Here is a 14,676-nt window from a genome sequence, read left to right on the forward strand (position 1 = left end):
GACAATGGACACCAGTTTCAGGGGATGGGGTGCGCTGTTGGAGCAACACTCATTTTAGGGTCACTGGACCAAGGAGGAATCACTCCTCCCAATAAACATTCTGGAGTTGAGGGCGGTGTTCAATGCACTATCTCTCGCCCTGTCTATGGTACAGAACAGGTCTGTTCAAGTACGGTCAGACAACGCCAACACGGTGGCATACATAAACCATCATGGTGGCACTCAAAGCCGCATGACAATGATGGAAGTGTCAAAAATCCTTTTCTTTGGTGGAACTCCATCTGCCAGCAATATCGGCAGTGTTCATTCCAGGTGTCCTAAAGTGGGAAGCGGACTTCCTTAGTCGCCAGGACGTGCACGCCGGAGAGTGGAGTCTTCATCCAGAAGTCTTCCAGCTCTTAGTGTACAGATGGGGCCTACCAGATGTGGACCTAATGGCATCTCGACACGATCAGAAGGTTCCGGTCTTCGGATCAAGGACCAGGGATCCTCAAGCAGAGTTCGTGGACGCACTACCAATACCATGGAACTTTCAGCTGCCTTACGTGTTCCCTCCAGTGTCACTCCTGCCCAGGGTCCTGCGGAAGTTCAAACAAGAAGAAGGAATACTACTTCTAGTCGCTCCAGCGTGGCCTAGACACGGCATTGGTTCTCAGACCTGCAGGGTCCATCGACAGAGCGCCCCCTCCTACTTTCTCAGTGCCCAGACCTCTTCGTACAGGGCCCTTGTATTTATCCGGACCTGGCCAGACTAGCGTTGACGCTGATTTGTCCTTCAAAGAGCGGTCTTTGGATGTGGTAAGGGCTCTCCGTATTTATGTGGAGAGGACTGCCTCTATCAGGAGGTCAGATTCCCTTTTTGTACTGTTTGGTTTCCACAAACGTGGCTGGCCTGCGAATAAGCAAACCTTGGCCAGATGGATTAGAATGGTGACTTCACAAGCCTATGCGCAGGCTGGACTTCCAGCTCCTGTTGCTATTAAAGCCCATTCTACTCGGCCTGTTGGACCTTCTTGGGCGGCCCGCCGTGGCGCGTCCCTAGAACAGTTGTGCAAAGCGGCTACGTGGTCCTCTGTGAACACGTTCATTAGGTTCTATACCTTTGATACATCCGCCTCCCAGGATGCTTCCTTTGGACGCCGGGTTCTTGTGCCCGCTAAGGCGTGGACCCTACCATGAGGAACTGCTTTAGGATATCCCAGATGTTTCCTGGGGAAACCAATGTACCCCGCTGCAGAAAAGGAGATTTATGGTAGACTTACCATGGTTAACTCTTTCTGCGAGGTACACTGGGTTCCACAGGGCACCCACCCTGACGCACTTAGCTTCTTTGGGTTTGTATGGCATTAGCCGCTGGTCCCTTCTGTTGTGAGAACGTGGTTCTATGTGACAAATGTCTGCCTTCTCTTTTACCTGCTCCTACATTGGACTGGTTAACAAAACTGAGCTCTCAGTGCCTGGAGGCGGGTTTACAGAGGAGGCCCCAATGCATCCTGGGATAGCCTAAAGCTATCCCAGGATCAGAATCCACTCTACACCCCGATGTTTTCCTGTGGAACCAATGTACGTCACAGAAAGAGCGTTACCAATGTAAGTCTACCATAACTCTCATTATTTATCATACCCGTTTATCCACCTGCATTATAGGACAGCCCTGGCTGAGGCAGAACTAGAATATAACCAGCAGCACGTCAGCCGTGCCGTCTTCGTGAAGTTTCCTCTGCAGAAACCGCCTCCTAAGCTGGCGTCATTAATAGGTAATGTGTGTGTGGTATAATCGTATTCTAATACAAACTATTCATCCGCTAGACTGCATAGTGTTGTTGCACTGCACCGGGGAGCGTATATACACTGCATCGGGGAGCGTATATACACTGCACCGGGGAGCTGTGCCGGGTGAGAGTACATGAGCAGCTGTGGCAGCACTGTGTAGGGGAGGCGAGTGTAGAGCGACGGTGAAGTATATAAAAACAAGTTTATGAAGGTGTAAAATACAAGATATAAATGTTTTTATGTGCTGCAGTGCTGCGCTGGTTAAAGCGCAAAATATGTATTTTAAAGTGTATATAACATGGTTGTAAATGTATTTTAAAGAGGACCTGCACTTACCCTTCCCTGGTGGTCTAGGAGAAATCTGGAGCTCTTTGTGGGCTGCTGGGACCCCCAGCCCCCTCCTAGGTAAACGGAATGCATTGCCATATACATGTATGTAGCCTCCTCCAGGAAAGTTGCATGGGAAGATAGAGGGGAAGCGAGGCCACACATCCAGCTAAGTGGTTTCAGCTTCCCCTTCCAGGGGACCTTGGTCTGCCTATCTTGGAGCTCGGATTCAGGCTAGAGATGGTGAGCTGGGTGCCTGGAAGGTCATATTGGAGGGAACATACCCCCACTCCAGACATACCGGCACCTGGGCGGTAACTGTCAGGACAGGTGGCCTTAGGTACTGAGGAGTGACCACTCCCCACTGTCCATCAGGGACAATGTGTAAGATGAGCATGCCGATCACATGCACTTGTTAATTGGGGAAAAATGACAGGGCGGAACTACCCCCTTGTGGTATTGTGTGTTGGATTAGTATTAATAGAGGGCCTGTGAGCCCAGAGAGAGACTTACCTTCTGCGACATTAATAAGTGTTGTATACTGCTGTGAACAGCTGTATACTGCAGTCCTTGCAAGAGGAAGAGTCTCTGTTAGGAGTATTCGAGCAGTAAACATCTTGCCTTCAAGACTGCTGCCGTTCATCTTGTGACCAACAGGAATGCAACAAGCGTAGTCCCGTTCCCCGGCTGTTCTGGGTTGAGTCCAGCGTCTCCAATCTTCTCCTTCTGCCAGCTGTCGCACAGGGTCTGGTCTATGGTAAGAGACCAGTAGGATTAAGACAACGCTAAGTAGGTAGTGTGTCAGTAGCGTGTCTTCACAGTTCCTAGGCTGGTGGTAGGACCTGGTGGTGGCAGCAAAATACCCAGCCACTGCGCAGTGGGTGCGGTCAGTAACAGGCAGTTACTGATGGTAAGAAGCAGTCCACTACTGGCCCAGGTCTCGTGAGGCCCCAATCTAAATCTGTGATGCTTGGCGCAGGCAGCGAGGTGCATCCGGTCACAATTATTTACAAATTGTGCAGATACTAGATGGAGTTACACAATGAAACACTGAGAGATTGATGGCTGTAACATCCTGTAAGTGTGGGGAAGTTGGTGTCACACGAGGAACACACACCTGCCGTCTCTCCTTGTGTGGCTACTTTGTGAGATCCATCCTTTCGGACGTTATTGGCTGTGGTCCTGTGGAATCAGTGCTACCCGCCACGTAGCGGGTGTCAGCGATGGGGCGGTGTAAATAGTTACGAGGGGTGTGCATAATGTGCACCTGTCTAATTCCTTATTCTAATCCTGGCAGGTTCTCATCTCAATGGCTGCTCCCCATAGTGAGGAAACGTGCAGCCTTAGGGGCTAATTCAGGTTGGATCGCAAATCGCGATCCAAACGTAGTTCTTGCGATTGGCCCGCGGGTGCATGTGCAGGGCCCGCATTTACTGCGCACGCCCCGCAGTAAATACGAATGCCTCTGCCTGTCGGGCAGAGGCGTTCTAGGTCCGGGAGGGGGGCCGGGCGTGCCATGTGGCATGACATCACACACAGCCGCTGTGATCAGAAAGATGGTGGTGCGAACCAGAGGCGTGTGGCATGGGTGTGATCGGGCGGCTGCGTGACATCACACGAGTGTGGTATAGAAGGTAGATAGTAACTAGGTCGACCACTATTGGTCGACCAGTAACTAGTTTGACAGGGTCTTTAGATCGACAGGTCAAAAGGTCAACATAAGTTTTTTAGGTATCGTTTTCTTCGTAGAGTGACGGGGAACCCCAATTAGTTGCACCGTGTCCCCTCACATGGCTCGCTTCGCTCTCCATGCTTTGGGCAAGGTGCCTCGCACCGCTACTGCTTCGCTCGGCACAGATTACCGTTCCAGTCGTAGTCCACGTGAAAAAAGAAGTTGTGAAAAACTCCTGTCGACCTTTTGACCTGTCGAACTAGAGACCCTGTCGACCTAGATAGTGTCAATCTAGTTACTGTCGACCTAGAGACCGGATCCCACATCACACGCAGCCGCTGCGATCAGAAAAATGGCGGCGGGCCTCCTGCGATCGCAGCCAGGCTGCACCAGCGATCACACTGAAGTTACGGTGCAACTGCAATTTCAGCGAGAGGGGGGCAGGGCGTCGGATAGCATGCTGGGCGGCCCCCAGCATGCAATTTAAAGTATTGCAAGTTCTGATACTTAGCAAAATGTGCAATCCTTACTGAACTGGGTCCTTAGACAGTAATGATACACAAGGGACAGTCGCTAATATTAGAAATGCATGTCGCCTTCAATAGATGGTCCCTTTTGATTTTTACCCCTTTTGTCCACTTTTATAGAAACCTCTGTAGAGGCAGGAATGATGGTGTTCTGCCAGTTGAAGTTCTGGTTCCCCGGTTGGCAGGTCTCAGAGAGCAGCTGCATGGAAACCATTAGATAGGTTGACAAATCCACATCCCCATAGGCACTTTATACAAGTGTGTCTCTACAATGTGGGGTCATATAAAGCTGATTACAGGGAAGCTGAGATGGACAGTGTGACTGGACGGTCCCGTGCAAAAGCCCTCACCGCTTCACGTTCCATCCCCAGTACACAGAATGGAGTTTTAGGTCACAAAGGACCTGGTCACATAGGGGTTTCCTGCTTACCATCAGTAACCACCTGTTACTGACTCCAACCATTGTGCAGTGGGCGGGTACTACGCTGCCACCACCAGACTCCTATATGCCATGGTGTCTGGAACCCCGATTCTGCTCTGTATGCGTCGACACGCTATCTTACCACCCCTGTGTGGTGTTGACGAATCCCCAATCGGCGCTTGCCTAAGCATAGCACGGTAGCAGGCGGAACGCGGAGATTGGAGATGATGGGTGTACCCTGGACAGCCGAAAAACGGAGCTACGTTTTGCCTAGCCCTGCAGGTCACAAGATGAAGCGGTTGTCTTGAGGCAGAAGATGTTTATTCGCCAAAAATAGTTCTGAAAAGAACTCAGCAATGCAGTCGATGTAATAATACATGGTATAATACACCCTGGAGGCTTACAGGCCTCCTCTTTTTATATAGTAAAACCACAATGCATCTCAGGGGGTAGTTCCACCCTGAGTCCTTTCTATCCAATCAGGAAATCTTACAAAATATAAATAAATAGATTACATTTTATAAGGATATGAAGCAATTTCCTCCTTCCTGTCTCACACACACAGTTTGGTGTCATTTAAACTCCATTCCTTACCACCTGGGAGTTTACAATTTGACTTTGATACATTTATCACATACTGTAACTTCAAAATACGGTTTGTATTTGATTTCTAAAACAAATGTTCCTCATCCTTCCTGCATCTACCATTCAGGATTTGTATATCAATCAAACCAGCTACAAAAATAAATACAGGTTCCAAACCCATACCAATCCATACCACTTTACATATGGGATAAGGACCCCCCCCCCCGTGATGAACGCCTTTGTCTAAGGAACTCACACTCCCAGCCACTATCTGTGCCCTGTCCAACATCAAAAGGTTTTGTCATGCAACAGATCTGCTAGGAGAGAGAAATTAGCATGCCATTTCCTAATCACAGAAGGTAGATGATCCTTATTCAGACAGATATAGTAAGTGTATTTTTCCCTTTAAAATACATCTGACCACATCTTAAATATAAATACAGTTAAACATGTAATCCTACAATTGTGCACAGAGCACTACATATGACATGTTAAAACACATCATTAAACATATTTTTAAACAGTCCGCGTCTGGCGCCGTAAGTACATTTAACAGTGGCACCTATTGTCCTCAAAATGGTGCCGGGCACTTGAGGGTTAGCCTCTTACGTGCCGTGGCCGCCATTAACCATGTGGCCGATGGGTCCTCAGGCCACAGACGGTCAGCTTGTCAACTGGTTACCAAGAGCCTGTGATCTGTGAACAGCGTGCAATGAGGTCTGCAGATCCAGGGTAACACTCCTGCATAGTGGGTGAGTTCCAGGGTAACACTCCTGCATAGTGGGTGAGATCCAGGGTAACACTCCTGCATAGCGGGTGAGATCCAGGGTTACACTCCTGCATAGTGGGTGAGATCCAGGGTAACACTCCTGCATAGTGGGTGAGATCCAGGCTAACACTCCTGCATAGTGGGTGAGATCCAGGCTAACACTCCTGCATAGTGGGTGAGATCCAGGGTAACACTCCTGCATAGTGGGTGAGATCCAGGCTAACACTCCTGCATAGTGGGTGAGATCCAGGCTAACACTCCTGCATAGTGGGTGAGATCCAGGCTAACACTCCTGCATAGTGGGTGAGATCCAGGCTAATACTCCTGCATAGTGGGTGAGATCCAGGCTAACACTCCTGCATAGTGGGTGAGATCCAGGCTAACACTCCTGCATAGTGGGTGAGATCCAGGCTAACACTCCTGCATAGTGGGTGAGATCCAGGCTAACACTCCTGCATAGTGGGTGAGATCCAGGCTAACACTCCTGCATAGTGGGTGAGATCCAGGCTAACACTCCTGCATAGTGGGTGAGATCCAGGCTAACACTCCTGCATAGTGGGTGAGATCCAGGCTAACACTCCTGCATAGTGGGTGAGATCCAGGCTAACACTCCTGCATAGCGGGTGAGATCCAGGCTAACACTCCTGCATAGCGGGTGAGATCCAGGCTAACACTCCTGCATAGCGGGTGAGATCCAGGCTAACACTCCTGCATAGCTGGTGAGATCCAGGCTAACACTCCTGCATAGCGGGTGAGATCCAGGCTAACACTCCTGCATAGCGGGTGAGATCCAGGCTAACACTCCTGCATAGCGGGTGAGATCTAGGGTAACACTCCTGCATAGTGGGTGAGATCCAGGCTAACACTCCTGCATAGTGGGTGAGATCCAGGCTAACACTCCTGCATAGCGGGTGAGATCCAGGCTAACACTCCTGCATAGCGGGTGAGATCCAGGCTAACACTCCTGCATAGCGGGTGAGATCCAGGGTAACACTCCTGGATAGCCGGTGAGATCCAGGGTAACACTCCTGCATAGCGGGTGAGATCCAGGCTAACACTCCTGCATAGCGGGTGAGATCCAGGCTAACACTCCTGCATAGCGGGTGAGATCCAGGCTAACACTCCTGCATAGCGGGTGAGATCCAGGCTAACACTCCTGCATAGCGGGTGAGATCCAGGCTAACACTCCTGCATAGCGGGTGAGATCCAGGCTAACACTCCTGCATAGCGGGTGAGATCCAGGCTAACACTCCTGCATAGCGGGTGAGATCCAGGCTAACACTCCTGCATAGCGGGTGAGATCCAGGCTAACACTCCTGCATAGCGGGTGAGATCCAGGCTAACACTCCTGCATAGCGGGTGAGATCCAGGCTAACACTCCTGCATAGCGGGTGAGATCCAGGCTAACACTCCTGCATAGCGGGTGAGATCCAGGGTAACACTCCTGCTGGACTGGTGATAGTTCGGGGTCGGACAGAACTTTACATTGCCTGGCATTAGAAGTTAGTGGCCACATTGTGCTCTGATGACAGAATGCTGGCTGTGTGACCAGCACAGGTGACAGGGAGACTGCTGGGGAAAGTCTTGGAAGTGTGACGGGAGAAGTCCTAAAGGAATAACTTTGGTTTGTATTTCTAGGCTTTCAGCAAATAATGATTGTGTTTGATTTGCAGACGGGTCCACAGCAATCAGTGCTCTGGTTTGGACAACACAGCCATGGACCATCCCAGCTAACCAGGCTGTGTGCTACATGCCTGACACAGCGTACGTACTTCTTACCAATCTACTCCTTCCAGATAACTGCAAATATTCTTATGTAATGCTATCGGTTGCTTCAAAGTAAAAACAAAAGCGGGTATATTTTATCTAGATGCCTGTGCAGGGTTTCACATTTATTTGTGGGCGTAAAAATATTCTTTATTATTTTTTTATTTATTTATTCCTCCAGTTACACCTCTTTGTACTCATCCCTACTAAGGGCTATATTCAATTGATGTCTGATACTTTACGACGGTAGGATCCGACATCTCAGTATTCAGTTCCTGTCGGATTTGGCCGTTCCCGACAATGCCAATACGACTTTGTTTAAAGTCAGATTGACATTGTCAGAAATGGGGCTAAAACCTGTTGGATTTGACCGTGCCTCCGACAAAACACATAGATCTGCGGCTGTTCTGCCGATCCGCGTGTTTTCCGACAAGTCAGAATTGCTGACAGGGGGATTGAATAGCTCGGAACAGTTTCTGACCTAAAAAAAGTCAGAAACTGCCGTATTTCCGACAAGACGGCAGTTGCGACTGCAATTGAATACCCCCCTATATCTACAGTTTAATGACCTAACAAGTACAGATCCTTTGTGAATATTTACTCCACAGCTATTCATACATTGTAACTGGGAAAATAATAAATTCCTTTTCTCTAACGTCCTAAGTGGATGCTGGGGACTCCGTAAGGACCATGGGGGATAGCGGCTCCGCAGGAGACTGGGCACATCTAAAGAAAGCTTTAGGACTATCTGGTGTGCACTGGCTCCTCCCCCTATGACCTCCTCCAAGCCTCAGTTAGATCTTTGTGCCCGAACGAGAAGGGTGCACACTAGGGGCTCTCCTGAGCTTCTTAGTGAAAGTTTTAGTTTAGGTTTTTTATTTTCAGTGAGACCTGCTGGCAACAGGCTCACTGCATCGAGGGACTAAGGGGAGAAGAAGCGAACTCACCTGCGTGCAGAGTGGATTGGGCTTCTTAGGCTACTGGACATTAGCTCCAGAGGGACGATCACAGGCCCAGCTTGGATGGGTCCCAGAGCCGCGCCGCCGGCCCCCTTACAGAGCCAGAAGACAGAAGAGGTCCGGAAAATCGGCGGCAGAAGACGTCCTGTCTTCAACAAGGTAGCGCACAGCACTGCAGCTGTGCGCCATTGCTCTCAGCACACTTCGGTCACTGAGGGTGCAGGGCGCTGGGGGGGGGCGCCCTGAGACGCAATAAAAACACCTTGGATGGCAAAAAAATGCATCACATATAGCTCCTGGGCTATATGGATGCATTTAACCCCTGCCAGAATACATAGAAAAACGGGAGATAGGCTCCGCCCCCTTATCGGCGGCCTTATCTCCTCAGCACACTGGCGCCATTTTCCCTCACAGCTCCGTTGGAGGGAAGCTCCCTGGCTCTCCCCTGCAGTCACTACACTACAGAAAGGGTTAAAAAAGAGAGGGTGGCACTAATTAGGCGCAGTATTAACTATACAGCAGCTATAAGGGGAAAAACACTTATATAAGGTTATCCCTGTATATATATAGCGCTCTGGTGTGTGCTGGCAAACTCTCCCTCTGTCTCCCCAAAGGGCTAGTGGGGTCCTGTCCTCTATCAGAGCATTCCCTGTGTGTGTGCTGTATGTCGGTACTTTTGTGTCGACATGTATGAGGAGAAAAATGATGTGGAGACGGAGCAGATTGCCTGTAATAGTGATGTCACCCCCTAGGGGGTCGACACCTGAGTGGATGAACTGTTGGAAGAAATTACGTGACAGTGTCAGCTCTGTATAAAAGACAGTGGTTGACATGAGACAGCCGGCTACTCAGCTTGTGCCTGTCCAGACGTCTCATAGGCCGTCAGGGGCTCTAAAGCGCCCGTTACCTCAGATGGCAGATATAGACGCCGACACGGATACTGACTCCAGTGTCGACGGTGAAGAGACCAATGTGACTTCCAGTAGGGCCCACGTTACATGATTGAGGCAATGAAAAATGTTTTACACATTTCTGATAATACGAGTACCACCAAAAAGGGGTATTATGTTCGGTGAGGAAAAACTACCTGTAGTTTTCCTGAATCTGAGAAATTAAATGAGGTGTGTGATGATGCGTGGGTTTCCCCCGATAACAACTGATAATTTCTAAAATGTTATTGGCATTATATCCTTTCCCGCCAGAGGTTAGGGTGCGTTGGGAAACACCCCCTAGGGTGGATAAAGCGCTCACACGCTTGTAAGGGCTCTACCCTCTCCTGAGATGGCCGCCCTTAAGGATCCTGCTGATAGAAAGCAGGAGGGTATCCTAAAATGTATTTACACACATACTGGTGTTATACTGCGACCAGCAATCGCCTCAGCCTGGATGTGCAGTGCTGGGTTGGCGTGGTCGGATTCCCTGACTGAAAATATTGATACCCTAGATAGGGACAGTATATTTTTGCCCATAGAGCATTTAAAAGATGCATTTCTATATATGCGTGATGCACAGCGGAATATTTGCCGACTGGCATCAAGTATAAGTGCGTTGTCCATTTCTACCAGTAGAGGGTTATGGACACGTCAGTGGTCAGGTGATGCGTATTCCAAACGGCATTTGGAAGTATTGCCTTATTAAGGGGAGGAGTTATTTGGGGTCGGTCTTTCAGACCTGGTGGCCACGGCAACAGCTGGGAAATCCACGTTTGTACCCCAGGTCGCCTCTCAACATGAGAAGACGCCGTATTATCAGGCGCAGTCTTTTCGTGGACAAGCGGACAAAAGGTTCCTCATTTCTGCCCCGTGACAGAGGGAGAGGAAAAAGGCTGCAGAAATCAGCCAGTTCCCAGGAACAGAAACCCTCTCCCGCCTCTGCCAAGCCCTCAGTATACGCTGGGGCTTTACAAGCAGAATCAGGCACGGTGGGGGGCCCGTCTCAATGAATTTCAGCGCGCAGTGGGCTCACTCGCAAGTAGACCCCTGGATCCTTCAGGTGATATCTCAGGGGTACAAATTAGAATTCGAGACGTCTCCCCCTCGCCGGGAGACAGTTTTGGAAGCCATTCACAAGCTGTATTCCCAGCAGGTGATAATCAAGATACCCCTCCTGCAACAGGGAACGGGGTATTATTCCACACTGTTGTGGTACCGAAGCCGGACGGCTCGGTGAAACCGATTCTAAATCTAAAATCTTTGAACACTTACATACAGAGGTTCAAATTCAAGATTGAGTCACTCAGAGCAGTGATTGCGAACCTGGAAGAAGGGGACTACATGATGTCTCGGGACATCAAGGATGCTTACCTTCATGTCAAAATTTACCCTTCTCACCAAGGGTACCTCAGGTTTATGGTACAGAACTGTCACTATCAGTTCAGACGCTGCCGTATGGATGGTCCACGGCACCCCGGGTCTTTACCAAGGTAATGGCCGAAATGATGATATTCCTTCGAAGGAAGGGAATTTTAGTTATCCCTTACTTGGACAGTTCCCTGATAAGGGTAAGATCCAGGGAACAGTTGGAGGTCGGTGTAGCACTATCTCAGGTAGTGTTGCGGCAGCACGATTGGATTCTCAATATTCCAAAATCGCAGCTGGTTCCGACGACTTGTCTTCTGTTCCTAGGGATGATCCTGGACACAGTCCAGAAAAAGGTGTTTCTCCCGGAGGAGAAAGCCAGGGAGTTATCCGAGCTAGTCAGGAACCTCCTAAAACCGAGCCAAGTCTCAGTGCATCAATGCACAAGGGTTCTGGGTAAAATGGTGGCTTCCTACGAAGCAATCCCATTCGGCAGATTCCACGCAAGAACTTTCCAGTGGGACCTGCTGGACAAATGGTCCGGGTCGCATCTTCAGATGCATCAGCGGATAACCCTGTCACCAAGGACAAGGGTGTCCCTCCTGTGGTGGTTGCAGAGTGCTCATCTTCTAGAGGGCCGCAGATTCGGCATTCAGGACGGGGTCCTGGTGACCACGGATGCCAGCCTGCGAGGCTGGGGAGCAGTCACACAGGGAAGGAATATCCAGGGCTTATGGTCAAGCCTGGAGACATCACTTCACATAAATATCCTGAAGCTAAGGGACATTTACAATGCTCTAAGCTTAGCAAGACCTCTGCTTCAAGGTCAGCCGGTGTTGATCCAGTCGGACAACATCACGGCAGTCACCCACGTAAACAGACAGGGTGGCACAAGAAGCAGGAGGGCAATGGCAGAAGCTGCAAGGATTCTTCGCTGGGCGGAAAATCATGTGATAGCACTGTCAGCAGTATTCATTCCGGGAGTGGACAACTGGGAAACAGACTTCCTCAGCACGACCTCCACCCGGGAGAGTGGGGACTTCACCCAGAAGTCTTCCACGTGATTATAAACCGTTGGGAAAAACTCGCCAGGTATTGCGCCAGGTCCAGGGACCCTCAGGCAATAGCTGTAGACGCTCTGGTAACACCGTGGGTGTACCAGTCAGGATATGTGTTCCCTCCTCTGCCTCTCATACCCAAGGTACTGAGATTGATAAGATGGAGAGGAGTAAGCACTATATTCGTGGCTCCGGATTGGCCAAGAAGGACTTGGTAACCGGAACTTCAAGAGATGCTCACGGAGGATCCGTGGCCTCTACCTCTAAGAAGGGACCTGCTCCAGCAAGGACCCTGTCTGTTCCAAGACTTACCGCGGCTGCGTTTGACGGCATGGCGGTTGAACGCCGGATCCTGAAGGAAAAAAGGCATTACGGATGAAGTCATCCCTATCTTGATCAAAGCCAGGAAGGATGTAACCGCAAAAACATTATCACCGCAATTGGCGAAAATATGTTGCGTGGTGCGAGGCCAGTAAGGCCCGACGGAGGAAATTCAACTGGGTCGATTCCTACATTTCCTGCAAACAGGAGTGTCTATGGGCCTGAAATTGGGGTCCATTAAGGTTCAAATTTCGGCCCTGTCAATTTTCTTCCAAAAAGAACTAGCTTCAGTCCCTGAAGTTCAGACGTTTGTAAAAGGGGTACTGCATATACAGCCTCCTTTTGTGCCTCCAGTGACACTTTGGGATCTCAATGTAGTTTTGGGTTCCAAAAGTCACATTGGTTTGAACCACTTAAATCTGTGGAGTTAAAATATCTCACATGGAAAGTGGTCATGCTGTTGGCCCTGGCCTGGGCCAGGCGCGTGTCAGAATTGGCGGCTTTATCCTGAAAAAGCCCTTATCTGATTTTCCATTCGGACAGGGCGGAATTGAGGACTCGTCCTCAGTTTCTCCCTAAGGTGGTTCCAGCGTTTTCACCTGAACCAACCTATTTGTGGTGCCTGCGGCTACTAGGGACTTGGAGGCCTCCAAGTTGCTAGACGTTGTCAGGGCCCTGAAAATATATGTTTCCAGGACGGCTGGAGTCAGGAAATCTGACTCGCTGTTTATCCTGTATGCACCCAACAAGCTGGGTGCTCCTGCTTCTAAGCAGACTATTGCTCGTTGGATTTGTAGTACAATTCAGCTTGCACATTCTGTGGCAGGCCTGCCACAGCCAAAAATCTGTAAATGCCCACTCCACAAGGAAGGTGGGCTCATCTTGGGCGGCTGCCCGAGGGGTCTCGGCTTTACAACTTTGCCGAGCAGCTACTTGGTCAGGAGCAAATACGTTTGTAAAATTCTACAAAATTGATATCCTGGCTGAGGAGGACCTGGAGTTCTCTCAATTGGTGCTGCAGAGTCATCCGCACTCTCCCGCCCGTTTGGGAGCTTTGGTATAATCCCCATGGTCCTTACGGAGTCCCCAGCATCCACTAGGACGATAGAGAAAATAAGAATTTACTTACCGATAATTCTATTTCTCGTAGTCCGTAGTGGATGCTGGGCGCCCATCCCAAGTGCGGATTGTCTGCAATACTGGTACATAGTTATTGTTACCAAAAAATCGGGTTATTGCTGTAGTGAGCCATCTTTTCTAGAGGCTCCTCTGTTATCATGCTGTTAACTGGGTTCAGATCACAGGTTGTACGGTGTGATTGGTGTGGCTGGTGTGAGTCTTACCCGGGATTCAAAATCCTTCCTTATTGTGTACGCTCGTCCGGGCACAGTATCCTAACTGAGGCTTGGAGGAGGGTCATAGGGGGAGGAGCCAGTGCACACCAGATAGCCCTAAAGCTTTCTTTAGATGTGCCCAGTCTCCTGAAAATATATGTTTCCAGGACGGCTGGAGTCAGGAAATCTGACTCGCTGTTTATCCTGTATGCACCCAACAAGCTGGGTGCTCCTGCTTCTAAGCAGACTATTGCTCGTTGGATTTGTAGTACAATTCAGCTTGCACATTCTGTGGCAGGCCTGCCACAGCCAAAAATCTGTAAATGCCCACTCCACAAGGAAGGTGGGCTCATCTTGGGCGGCTGCCCGAGGGGTCTCGGCTTTACAACTTTGCCGAGCAGCTACTTGGTCAGGAGCAAATACGTTTGTAAAATTCTACAAAATTGATATCCTGGCTGAGGAGGACCTGGAGTTCTCTCAATTGGTGCTGCAGAGTCATCCGCACTCTCCCGCCCGTTTGGGAGCTTTGGTATAATCCCCATGGTCCTTACGGAGTCCCCAGCATCCACTAGGACGATAGAGAAAATAAGAATTTACTTACCGATAATTCTATTTCTCGTAGTCCGTAGTGGATGCTGGGCGCCCATCCCAAGTGCGGATTGTCTGCAATACTGGTACATAGTTATTGTTACCAAAAAATCGGGTTATTATTGTTGTGAGCCATCTTTTCTAGAGGCTCCTCTGTTATCATGCTGTTAACTGGGTTCAGATCACAGGTTGTACGGTGTGATTGGTGTGGCTGGTGTGAGTCTTACCCGGGATTCAAAATCCTTCCTTATTGTGTACGCTCGTCCGGGCACAGTATC

General features: G+C 49.7%; 1 protein-coding gene across 1 annotated transcript in view; it reads left to right on the forward strand.

The window, feature by feature from the left end:
• Positions 1 to 14,676, forward strand: part of IARS2 (isoleucyl-tRNA synthetase 2, mitochondrial) — a 349,183-nt gene that overhangs the window by 77,436 nt on the left and 257,071 nt on the right. The window contains exons 6-7 of the mRNA XM_063919433.1: positions 1,648 to 1,757; positions 7,748 to 7,838. Coding sequence (XP_063775503.1) covers positions 1,648 to 1,757; positions 7,748 to 7,838 — 201 coding nt within the window. The remainder of the gene's footprint in view (positions 1 to 1,647; positions 1,758 to 7,747; positions 7,839 to 14,676) is intronic.

This window comes from Pseudophryne corroboree, chromosome 4 (assembly GCF_028390025.1).
Source record: "Pseudophryne corroboree isolate aPseCor3 chromosome 4, aPseCor3.hap2, whole genome shotgun sequence".
Lineage (NCBI taxonomy): Eukaryota > Metazoa > Chordata > Amphibia > Anura > Myobatrachidae > Pseudophryne > Pseudophryne corroboree.